The sequence below is a fragment of the Pocillopora verrucosa genome, chromosome 1 (genome assembly GCF_036669915.1).
Source record: "Pocillopora verrucosa isolate sample1 chromosome 1, ASM3666991v2, whole genome shotgun sequence".
Taxonomy (NCBI): domain Eukaryota; kingdom Metazoa; phylum Cnidaria; class Anthozoa; order Scleractinia; family Pocilloporidae; genus Pocillopora; species Pocillopora verrucosa.
Genome location: NC_089312.1, coordinates 30,777,433 through 30,789,419, shown reverse-complemented (window position 1 = coordinate 30,789,419; position 11,987 = coordinate 30,777,433). Strand labels below are relative to the sequence as shown.

The 11,987-nt window shown below is 37.9% G+C and overlaps 1 protein-coding gene across 1 annotated transcript; it reads right to left on the bottom strand.

Moving 5' to 3' along the window:
• Positions 1–54: 54 nt before the first annotated feature.
• LOC131788189 (sodium- and chloride-dependent GABA transporter 1) lies at positions 55–11,011 on the bottom strand. Its single transcript, XM_059105266.2, has 15 exons — positions 10,678–11,011; positions 8,451–8,585; positions 7,764–7,914; positions 7,359–7,457; positions 6,828–6,960; positions 5,954–6,088; positions 5,407–5,510; positions 4,911–5,035; positions 4,293–4,405; positions 3,342–3,470; positions 2,830–2,929; positions 2,512–2,612; positions 1,955–2,128; positions 1,283–1,372; positions 55–682 (listed from the first exon to the last, which is right to left on the bottom strand). Exons 1-15 carry the CDS (start codon positions 10,880–10,882, stop codon positions 677–679), a joined length of 1,800 nt encoding a protein of 599 aa, XP_058961249.2. The 5' UTR covers positions 10,883–11,011; the 3' UTR covers positions 55–676.
• Positions 11,012–11,987: the final 976 nt, after the last annotated feature.

Below are 11,987 nucleotides of genomic sequence, written 5' to 3'. Positions count from 1 at the left end.
CATTCTCCATAATCTTCTCTATACATTTACTTTGGTACTGAAAAGGAGAATTCGTTTAACAATCAAGAGCTTCTTTATTTGATGATCATTTCCGTTATTCTCATGACCTTAATGTTTGATTCAGAGTAACTTTGTAGGGAGAAATTAGATATTGGTCGCTCTAAGGATTTAAGGGCTGGAAGAACTTGAACAACACATTTGTGCTAATAAATCTTGAATTGCCTTAGTTTTGAGAATTTTTGTCCTTCAGTAAATTAAACGAAAGGAAGTAAATCATGCTGAACCTTGTGATACCACAACTTCAAAACTCATTTACTACGCACTACAACGTGATTCATTTTCAACTGTGGGTTTACACGTAATAAAAGTGCTCTTATTTCATTAACACTGAGATGGTATCATAAATCTTAGGGCTGTTAAGCTTAAATCCCTGAAAACTTTTTCCTATTTCCATATAAAAGTGAACGTTGACCTCTCTTTAAAAGACTAATTTACTTTTGTCGAATACGTTTTTTTCCAAATTAGTAACCTTTATGGCACTATACTCATCTAAGTTTTTAATTGGTTACGGAGTCACTTGAACAAAGAGTCAACTCATGCGAAGCTGTTCAATTCTATTCTAATTGTAGCTTTGTACATGGAAGTTCCTCCTCGTTGCAGAACAGGGATTTCGCCTTTATATCTGCAAATAAGGAACAATAAAAAGATCAATGTGTTGGAGACATTGCGGGGATTTTGAAATAAATTCGATAGCAATAAGATTGGGAAGTATGTCAGCCTGAAGTGCGATAGAGACTTTACAATAACTCTCAGCAAGGTGAGCAACTGGTGATTGTAAGTTATTAGAGATGGAGACAAGAGTGAAGTCCGGCCGAGAGGTTAGAGCGCTGGGCTTGCAATTTAGTGGTGCTGGGTTCTATTCCTTCACCCTGCTACGCGCCTGCGTCTTGCATATAGCCAAGTGGTGTGCGTCCTGCCAGTTGGGAGTTTCAAACAATGTGTCTAATCATTCATTTGTTCAGGAACTCGTTTATTCGTTAGCCCTGAAAAGCCCCATTGGGCGGAGTGGGTGATCAAGTACACATAGACATACGTACATGGAACCAAGACAAGGAAAAATAATTATTCTTAAACTCCATCACACTCGACTGCTGTATGCACACAGAGGGAGCATTCATAGTGGGACACATTCACCAAGTTTTGGTCTTTTATGACCCATTTAATTTCATAAGCATGTTTCTAGTGAGAGTTGAGAGTTGAGTTGTAGTTCTGGTAAACTTACCAGCGCAAATTCGGTTTTGGAGGGAATCCCATTTTGTTGTTCAATCCTCCGCATAGTTGCTTCATCAGGCTTTAGCAAGTTCAAAAATCTCTAAAAAAACACACAAGAAAATTGATCGGCAAGTTTGATGATCGAAAAGCACTGATAATTTTTCTAAAAGAATATCAGTAAATTACTATTACCAGATTACTATCGAGCTAACCCTCTTTTAACTTCATCAAAATTGTACTTTGTAAAGCAAGAGGCAGACTCCTGTTCAGTGGACACTCTCCAACCACTGAGGAAGAAGCATTTATTTGCAATAAAAATTGAAGCATAATTGATCCCCTTCACCAGCATAAAAAAAGGCGGCTCTGTGGATCTCATTGAAATGAGACGGGAATTTGTTTTTTTTTTTTCCGACAGAGAATAGAAAACATGGGTTGCGCTATTTCGTTCTATACTGTTTTCAGCTGATACTGCATGAGATGCGAGGTGGTGCAGTTAACTGTACACTTTCTTTGCTGTTGTTCACATCAGGTCGCTTTACTCCAGTTGTCAAAATTAAGAGTATCAACATTGTTTATTGGAGGTTTTGCTTGTGCAGAACGCTGCTTTGATAATGTTCACTGAAAAAGGTTTACAGCGTTCTGATAACAGCATTGATAAAAATTGGTTAGAGGATCTTCTTACCTCTTTGAGTGGGAGAGATTTGTCATCAGTCAGTAGCCTGTATAAGGCGTAACCGGGAACACAAAGAATAGAAGAGAGACAAAGTCCCCACCCAACAAATTCGGACCAGACGGGATATTTGTAGTCACCAAGTGACAGTCCAGACCATTCCACGCACTGCCAGACAAATATGACCTGATGGCAGGGAAGAATTGTAACATACTGAGTGCTTTGGGTTAAACACTGAATTGAGATCCACATTATCTTATAGAGTGTGGTATGAAACTGACCTATCACAACCGAAGTACATTGGTTATGTCTTTCAACTAAAGGGCTCACAGGAAAACTGGCATTATTTTTCACATACCACACTTACGATGGTCTTCTGAAAAACAACCCTTCACTTTACCCTTCAGATGCGTCAGTTTCTTTAAAAGCTTGCATTATACCTGTGATAGTGGCATATTTTCTTTCTTTTTTTCGAAATTTCTGGTTAATAAAATTCCCTTGGAGAAGTTATGTATCACGGGCGGAAATAGTTTAGATATTTTGCCAGCGGTTATGAAACGTTCCCTTACCAGAATAATGACAGGTGAGATAAACTTCCAGCACCACCTGAAATAGATGTTTGGTCGATGCCCCACCATGCTTTCGATGTTTTTGCAGAATTTTTCTGTGCCTGTTACAAAATAATGAAAACAAGTAAATGAAGAACTGGCCTCTAACTTTTCCTATCTGAATGCACAATTCTAGTTACAGAATGTGGTCCATTTTAAACAGTAGAAGCAGCCTAAATCTCAAACAGTTGTCTCTGGAAGACAAACCTAACCCCATTTTCAGCTGAAGCAATCAGCTTTTAAAGTAATCGAGCAGGTTGTAAAGTTTGTTCTCCTCACCGTACACCCACCCAATAGCGACAGTTTCAAGAAGCGCAATAAGAACCAATGAGATTCCTCCGCTCTGAATGTCAAACATCTCGAACACGTACAGTCCACCCTTCAAGAAGATAAAAAATAAAAGGATTGATGAATATACGGCAGTAATCGATTAAAACGAAGGAAAAAAGTATTTTATGTTTCTCAGAGAAAGTTATTAAGTGTCATCACTTTCTATGAAGAGGCAGGTTGGAAAAAAGGCTAATAACAAATGCCTAAATTGAGTTTTCGCCGCAAATGAAATATTAAGTATCCAAAAAAAAAAAAAATTTGGAGCAAATGGAAGTGAGTGTCTCGGTATCTTCTATAGGTTTGAAATTTATTCAAAGTTTCTGGTGTTTTTCCATTGTATGTACCTGTTTATGGTCAGGAACGGTTAATCAGATCAACTTCCACGTTAACTCGGTGATTTGCCTATAAAGGCTCATGGCTATAATAAATTAGCTAAATAGCAATTTTTTAGTTAGGATTACCTGCGTAACGTGTGCAAGTCCAAGGAGGTAACAGATGATACAGAAGCCAAGGGAAATAAAAGACTTGTATTTACGCATGCGTGGTGACCAGTCCAGAATAACCGTGGTACAAGTTTCTACGCCAACAAACTTCAAAAGGAATGAAATACAAGTATCACTGATAAGTCATCAACACTTATCTTAAAATTCTTCCACCCAGTTTGCGGACAATTAATTATAAGCTATAAAAGTTATTATCGACAGAGCGTCGAAATTGATAAGGATTTACCTTGGTTTTCATTGATCCAGAAACTGGTACACTTCCTCAAACATTCAGATTCAAAACTGAAACCAACTGCGACTTTGGTGCTCGCGCTTTACCGCGCTTTAGCCAATTGGCTTTTTTTCGACTTTGAGTTTTCATAACTCCTTGTGATATTTTTCTTCGTTCTGATGAGCTTTTGTGATTACTTTGGTTTTAGTTTTATGAGAGTCAATTGAAATGCCCTCAATTTGACAGAACTTCCTGCTCACAAGTTCCACTTATATTTGTTTTAGCGCATCACCTAACTTCTCCGTTCGTTCTGCCCTCTCTTTTTAACTCCCAGAAGTAATAAACACGTAACTACTCTGAGTGAAATTCAGAGAAAAAATGATGAGAAAGAAAAAACTTATCAGCAAAGGGGTATTAACGAGATGTGGCACCAAATTAATACAAAGACATAATCAACCCAGAAAGGGAGAGTTACCAGCTAGATCTGGGGGATTGAAGGATTGATAAATAATATTATTTAGCCCAGAGTTATTTAAAGGGAAGGGATGACGTTAGTTAGGCGAAAAATGAAAAATTCATGTCATTTGTCATGCCCTTTCAAGGAGACTCTGTGATCAGTTTAATCTAAATAATATGAAGGCGAAATCTAATGATCTGCGCTAGGGAAGAGTTAGATTAAATTGGTTTTACATACTAACCTGGCTGTCAAGTCCAAGATTAAACAACATAAAGAAAAAGAGAAATGCCCAGAGTTGAGATACTGGAAGCTGTTTGATTCCTTCAGGAAACGCCATAAACACCAGACCTGGTCCTGAATATAAAACAAATATTTTTTTATATATACTTAGCACATTTCGAATAGAAAGGAAGAGATTTCACATGATATTGAAACTTTACTCGCTTTTCACTTAAAGGTGTAGAGTGCCAGTAGACAGGAGGTTCCAGGTAGGCTTTCTCTAAAGTATAAAATCTACAGGGGGATGCAACCCAGTGCTTGCACAGCTCAGCTACTCATTGAAATAATAGAACCATGGGGCTAAAGGCGGGGGATAGAAACCATTATTGTCATTGCCTTTATCAGAAACTCACTTAAATCACACCTAAACTTGTATAACTGAATATCATTTACAGTTTCTTACATATTAACAAATGAAATGTCTCTCGGTAGATAAGGGACACAAAGTAGTGTAAAGTTGTAGGCATGGAAAAATCTCCAGGTGAGAATTAAAGAAACAAACTTAATTTTATCGCTTTCTTTCAAAGACAAGCTAAGATAACAGGTTGACTTGATAAATACTGCAGTTTAAGGCTATTACCTCCTTTAACTGCATTTCCAACTTCAGTTTTCAGTAAGTGTGCCATGAACCCCATCATAGTGAAAACGGTAAAGCCCGCGAAAAAGCTGGTGAAGCAGTTGATAAGTGATACCACTACGCTGTCCCTGAAAATTGAATTTGATACTATTTTAAAAATTAGTTAAAAGCAGGAGCAACCAGACAGAAGTGTCTTGCTCTTACTCGTAATTGATGATAATTCAGTTAGAGATTGAATCTTACATGGGGATGAAATCAGAATCTTGGAGGAATCTAGGGCCTCCAGGGCTTTTGGTCACGAAAGGCGTAAGGCTCTAGGTCTCCAAGAATTAAATATGAAAATTGAATTAAATTTTGGAATACTTTGCTCCATATACAGGGAAGGAAGAGGGATCCTGGCCTAGTTTTTTTTTCCCTATTCTTGTCTTTTGTATATGGAGGTCAGAGTAAGTCTTATGGTCAGAAATCATTTTCGCTTTTAGGGCTACGTCTTTATTACCTTTCACAATTGTTGTTGAACTTGTTAAAACTGCTGTAGGTGAGAAGTCCTCCCATGCCAATGCTGAGTGAATAAAATATCTGACCGGCGGCTTGCACCCACACCTGTGGAAATTACAACAGATGTGATATTCTTCTAAGGCATTGGCGCTGTTAATAGACGGTTCATATAACACGTAATGCGTTTTTGGCGACTACTCAATACAATAAAAGAAACTAGTCAAGTATTAGCAAAGGCATGGTCCAAAACAATGGCTGAACAACACTTCCTTAGGGCATCTTACGCTTGGATAATTTTGCGGAATTTTGTTAACATGTCAAACCTGTCCTTTACTAAACATGCAACATACGTGCATATCAAGAGCGATCTCTTGGTGTATATATAATGTAATAGTTTTTAGTCTTGGCTGGCGTTACCGTTGTGGTCTTTGTCGGCTCGAAAATTCCATATTTTTTCCCTGAGAACAGCAGAGCATAAGATGAGGCAATGCCTATCTACTTAGTAAACTGGAACCTGATAACTCCAGACAATGACCACAAATTCTCACCTTTGGATCCGAGAGTCTGGAGAACTCAGGCTTCAAATAGAACAAGACTCCATCGCCAGCTCCCTCCAAAGTAGCACCTCGCACAAGAAGGATGAACAAAACCAAGTAGGGAAACAACGCAGTGAAGTACACAACCTGTATCAGGAACAAAGAGGGTAAACTTCTAAAGAACTATGGTGCTCTGTCGATTGGGGATGTATCAAGATGATTTTATTTATCAGCTGAGTTGATAATGTAAATTGGCCACTGTAAAGAGTGTCAAAGGCTGGCCTTTTGAGTGTTGGCTCTTTGTTAGAGTGAAGGGTTAATTCCGGTATCAGGAACATCAACAAGTGTTCAATGTAATTACAACTGTTCTTTCGTTATGCTTTTGAGAATAAACCACCTTAAAACTGGTGACCAAAGTTAAAAAAGTTTTGCATGAGTATAAATAACCCCCATAGCAAGATCATAATCTGAATTGGATGATCCAGGTTAATGCAGCGAATATCGACTCAGAAATGACAACAATTATTCATTGGCAGACCACTGCATGGTTGAAGTAAAAATTTACCTCAACCATATCATCTCTTACATGAAACAAAACTTAGTTGAATGACACTTTGCAAGATAACCAAGTAAAAAATTCTCATTCGGATCATTTGGTTACTGGTGCGAATTTCCCGGGTAGATTTTACGTAGATAAGGATTTTCATCATCAGACGCCATTTTGAAAAAGATTATACTATCAAGTAGATTCCACGATAATTGATTTTGATATCATTATAGCAACACTTAGAACTATGAATATATTACTCTCAGAGCCGGGGTCTCCACGTAAATTATTATCAAATTAAGTAAATTATTAAGTGGTTAAAATTATAAAGAGAAATACCTTTCCAACTGATTTCACCCCTTTCCACACACAGAAGTAAACAGCGATCCAACCTACAAGTAACGCGGCAGCCAGCTCTCCACGTACTTCTCCTGGCTGATCAATTCCATCAGACAACTTGAGGACGTGATTACTAAAACAATAAAGACGGTCACAACTTGAATTAAAAGTTTAAATCACCTTTCTCCAACATAGAAGGCGAAATCCCCTATCTTGTATTGATGAATAATAACATAACATAAGTATATGGATTTTCCGGTAAGTGGTCCTAAAGTCGTGACTTACTGGCGTTTGGGGAAACGGCTTATTTTCATTTTGTTAGCAATGATTATTTTTCTAAACCCCGGCAAAGATAGAGATGAAAGGAACTTTACCCCACTCCGCCTCTCTCCCCTTTTCCTGTATTTTTCTCCTTTGCCACGTTTTTCGAGTGAAAATGGTTATAAAAGCTTTCTTCAAAGCTGTTTGAAAACTCATTGTTCGCGTACTTAGAGTCAATGAATTTAATTGCGCAGTGGACATATTTCTTACTTGAAGTATTCTTCCTCGGGAGAAATGTAACTTCCGGTACAGTTTACAGGAAGACCAATGGCTGTACAGTTCACTCTTGCATCCATTACCCGGTCTTTCCTTAAAAAGAAAAAAATAAAGCAAAAAAATTGAATTAATAAACATCAGAATGAAATATACGCAAAGTTTTAAAGCCCACTGAAGGCATCAGAGACGCTAAGTCAGTTAGATATAGCGCTATTGTATGCCTGTAGCTGCAGCCTTAAATGATGTAATCTAAAGGTGTACTAGACAGAGAGTTATTCTCAGTCACTCTGTATGTATCATGCTGTTAGATGTTTACATCCTTCTTATCACATGTGTTTATACACTCTCCTATAGCAATGATACTATTCATCTTGATTTTTTATTATAGTAGTAACTTACTTGCAGTAGTTAGAATTCCATTCATTTCCACATTCACCCCAAGGCAGAGTCTTTCGGAAAGTCGCAACCAAATAATACAGAGTCCAAGCGATGATGACATTGTAATAAACGCTGATTAGGAAGGTGATCACTAACATAGCATACCCAAGCCCTGCAATTACACAAAAATACTGTCTTTAACAACTAGTTTTATATTGGGTAATTGGAGCCAATGTCCATCAAGGTAACAACTCTTCTGTGCTGTATTGTGCTGTGCTTCTTTGTTGTCAGTGAGACTGATGAAATTGGCCAAAATAGTTTTATTATCTCCACCCTTCTCGTGGTTTGAAGGTCCCTACCACTTTTGTGAGTGAGACTCCTTTTTTAATCCCATCTCAAGTTAATGGAGACATGGTACTTTCATGCACTTTGATAAGGTCCTAAAACACCTTCAAATTGCTCTTAGAAGGTTTTTTTTACACCCTAACATTGGTATTCATATTCTCCATTCTGTCCTCCTTACATTTCCTCTGGAATTGACGAGGAGAATTTGTTTGACAATCAGGAGCTTCCTAAATTAATGATAAGTTCCGTTATTCTTGTGACCTTTACATTTGATTCAAGGTGATATTGGAAGGAGAAATGAAATGCCAGTCACTCTTAAAGGGTTAATGCTTGACAATATAAATAATGAACTGCAGTACATGCCTCCAAACAAAGGACAAATTGCCGCCCATGATTTGACGATTCCTTTTCCAACGTACTGACCAAGAGCGACTTCCAAGTAGAAGATAGGAATTCCACAGAACACCAAGCAAATCAAGTAAGGGATCAGGAAGGAGGCTGTGAAGTTAAAAAATATTGATAATATGTGTGCTTACCTGCTGAGTTTTTTAGCTATCAGTGTCTCCCATTACATTTGTGTTGAAAATTTTTTAACAATCAATAACTCTGTGCGGAGGTTAAAATACTTAAACTTTGAGTTGACAGAATTAACACAGATAAAAAAGAAGATGGTTCTCCGCGCAGAGGCGGATCGAAAACAAATATGTACCTGGCATTAGCATGCTTCAGCATCGGAAGAAATAACCTTTATGCTTTTTAAATGTTGAGTCTAAGACTCAAACCTCGTCTGGAGACATTGACATTGAAAGCTATTGTGCTGTTGGGAAGTAAGGGCAAATCGGAACAAACTGAAGAATGATTGGTTTCTCATCGTGGAAAAGTACTCAATCAAAGCAGACTTTATTCGTGAACTCACATGTCCAGTTTCTTTTCCAGTTCGGCTTCATAAATTTCAAATTTATCTCGTTTAATTCTAGATTTATTACCAGTTGACGTTGTTTAGGACCCTGACGTAAGCAAGGACTGACTCGTGTAAGTTGTTTGTAAGTTCTTGTATCCATGTCCATGCAGGCACCTCTTTATTTTCCCCGAGCAGAAATAGTGACTGTCTAATTGTTGACATGTAAACACGGTTAGGCCTGTCCTGTCCTTGTGTCCGTGTGATGGAAAATTACTTACTTCGAGGAGTTTTCGGAAAATGTTCTCGGGGTCAATAAAGCCTTAAAACATGTAGATACAAGTATCCGTGAGTTTTTCGGTATAAGACTGAGAACCTTTCTGTTTCAGGAGCCTGTTGTGCTGTTTATTCGTAGCTTTTTCAAATGAAGCCTCTTTATCTTATCCGCAGCTGAAAGTAACAGGTTGAGCGACAAACAAATGCAAAATACTAACAACAATTTCGCACACATTACGGAAATTAAAGTAGCACTTGAAAGAAAGCCCATAACGATGAAATAATTCGATTGATACCCCCTTTAAAGCCGGAGGTTGCCTAAGCTCCGGACGAGAGTTGACACCTGGGGCCGGTACACTGTTACATAACAATCTTTTGAATAGGCAAACTCATCGCTAAAAAGCTTGAATCTTAGGAATGCCAAACAAAGTCTTAGTCTTGCATCAACACGTTTAACGACTTTGTTGACCCAGAGGTTATTTCAGCTTCTGAATCTATCGTCGAATTCAGTAATTTTCCATTTCAAGGACGCGTCTATCCGCGGCACTGTCGTATATGTCGCGTTTGTAAGATGGAAATCACATTTTAAAGTTGTAACCGGTTGTCGCGAATGCGGAATCATTACTACATGGTCGTTATAAAATATATTAGGCAATCAAATTTACCATACTGAACGAAAACGATTTAGTTTAGTACTCTAGCCAACAACTAAATGAAGCCGTTAGCAACACGAGATCTTTGGGGTTGTGTGTTCGCTTGTTGTTGTTTTAAATCTATCAACATATAATCTATTTTTTACGAGAAGTACTTTACTAATTAAAGATAAGTGCTCTAAAATGTCTTCTTCTCACGCTTGTATCAAATATAAAGAGATTTCTGCGCCCGAGGACCGGGCTCTAAATTCACCATCTTTCTTAATTTATTTATAAACACGAGGCTTTCCAAATTTCTCATCCTATTAGTACGACTAGACAATAACCACAGCCGTTCAACATTCGGAAGAGGATTCAACCGTAAAATTCTAAATTTAGAGGTTCGAATCTTCCTGAGCTTGTAGTGAACTTATTTTCTTGTCCCACAATTGTGAAAAAAAAATCGTTCAACATCTTTCTTCAATGGAAAGATTAGCTCAAAATTTACTATCTATTTTTATACGTTGACCTCCGTAATGTTTATTTTTCTGGATTAGGTACAATTTTTTCCTTTCCATTCGGTAGTAATTTAGCAGAGCATTCATGACGATGTGTTTTGGCGATTTTGAAAGAGAAAATCGAAACACAAGGCGGAGCAAATCAATACTTTGCGAGGAAAATTTACAGCCATGCTGTTACTCCAGTTTTTCTTTATACCTATTGAAAGCGAGAAGGTTAAAACCACGATATAAATATAGACGTATTTTATCAAATGATATCTCACCTCCTCCATTGATGTAGCAGAGATACGGGAAACGCCATAAGTTGCCGAGTCCCACAGCATAACCGATGCACGATAAGAGAAAATCAAGTTTTCTTGTCCACTGCTCTCGCTTTCCATCTTCTTCTTCAACAGCCGCACCAGGCCTGGTTTCTTCACTTGAAGAGTTCAAGGGACTCAGAAGTTCGGAGTCGTGTTTGCTCGCCATAACTGCACTTACACCTGATGTGTGTTGATGCTCAAGAAGAATAAACTGGCTAGCTTCAGCCAATGTATGCTTTTAAGTAGTGCGATATCTGTGACTTGGTTTCGCACAAACACGTACGTACCCATTTTTTAATTGAAAAATTTACTGCATGTTCCTGTCCCTTTTGTGACCTTTTAATCGGATGATTTGACCCAAGACTTTTTGCCAACATTGAACTGATGTTTTTCACTGATTTCATACTGAGTGTTGATGAGTGGATTATGATATAGTTGTTTCAAGAGTACTGTGAGTTTTAGATCGCAGAATTTTCTATGAAATCGTCGCTAGTTGATTTTTACGCATTTTAGAATCAGTAATGATTCAGAGCAATGAGTCACGTAGGTATAACTGACTGAGAATGAAAACAATGACTATCTAATGGAATTGCTGAAAATAACAGGAACTCAGAGAAAATTAGCTTCCAAGGAAGGAAAAGACGAAAATAAACATGTCCAACTTCTGACGAATGTTTTTCATATTCTAAATGCGTATTCTTCCTAAACTTATGTTAACAGCAACATCCTATTGAGCTAATTACTGCCACTGGATCTGAAAATTAAACCCCCTGCATTAATTGAATAGACCTCGAGGTCTCGTCTTTCAGTACACACATTGCCAAGTTGGATGTTTTCGACAGCGAGGGAAGTTTTTATAAAATTAAATTATCTCACAAGTTTCATTTCCGAATTCTTTTTTTATCCCACGTTTGTATAATTCTCAGTGATTCAAGTTCACGTAAGCAGTTTGGGCCATTACCGGCTTCTGCCCAACCTAGAAATCTGGTCTGTTCAGCATAATTTATTGCTGGGTCAGTGAATTTTGGATCTGACTTGCCTTAGCTGAGTCAAAACGCACCCCGAGAATGTTCCCAGGTTAGATTTTAACGGAAACCCCATCGGCCAACTGCAGCCCACAGTTAATTTTCAGTTCCTAAAATTTACTCCCGATGACTTATTTTGGGATGCGGTTGGGATATGGGTCACGAAAATATCGATGCATGCTTAGCTTCTGTTTTAATTTGACAAACCTTTCTTCGTAACATCCTTCAATCCCTTCACACATCAAA

Excerpts from the sequence above, each read along its gene's own strand:
- LOC131788189 (XM_059105266.2), bottom strand. The coding sequence starts at position 10,882 with ATGGCGAGCAAACACGACTCCGAACTTCTGAGTCCCTTGAACTCTTCA. Across the intron at positions 7,915-8,450 it reads AATTTGTCCTTTGTTTGGAG|GGCTTGGGTATGCTATGTTA; the intron begins GCATGTACTGCA and ends GTGTAATTGCAG. Across the intron at positions 2,129-2,511 it reads TCTCACCTGTCATTATTCTG|GTCATATTTGTCTGGCAGTG; the intron begins GTAAGGGAACGT and ends CCCTGCCATCAG.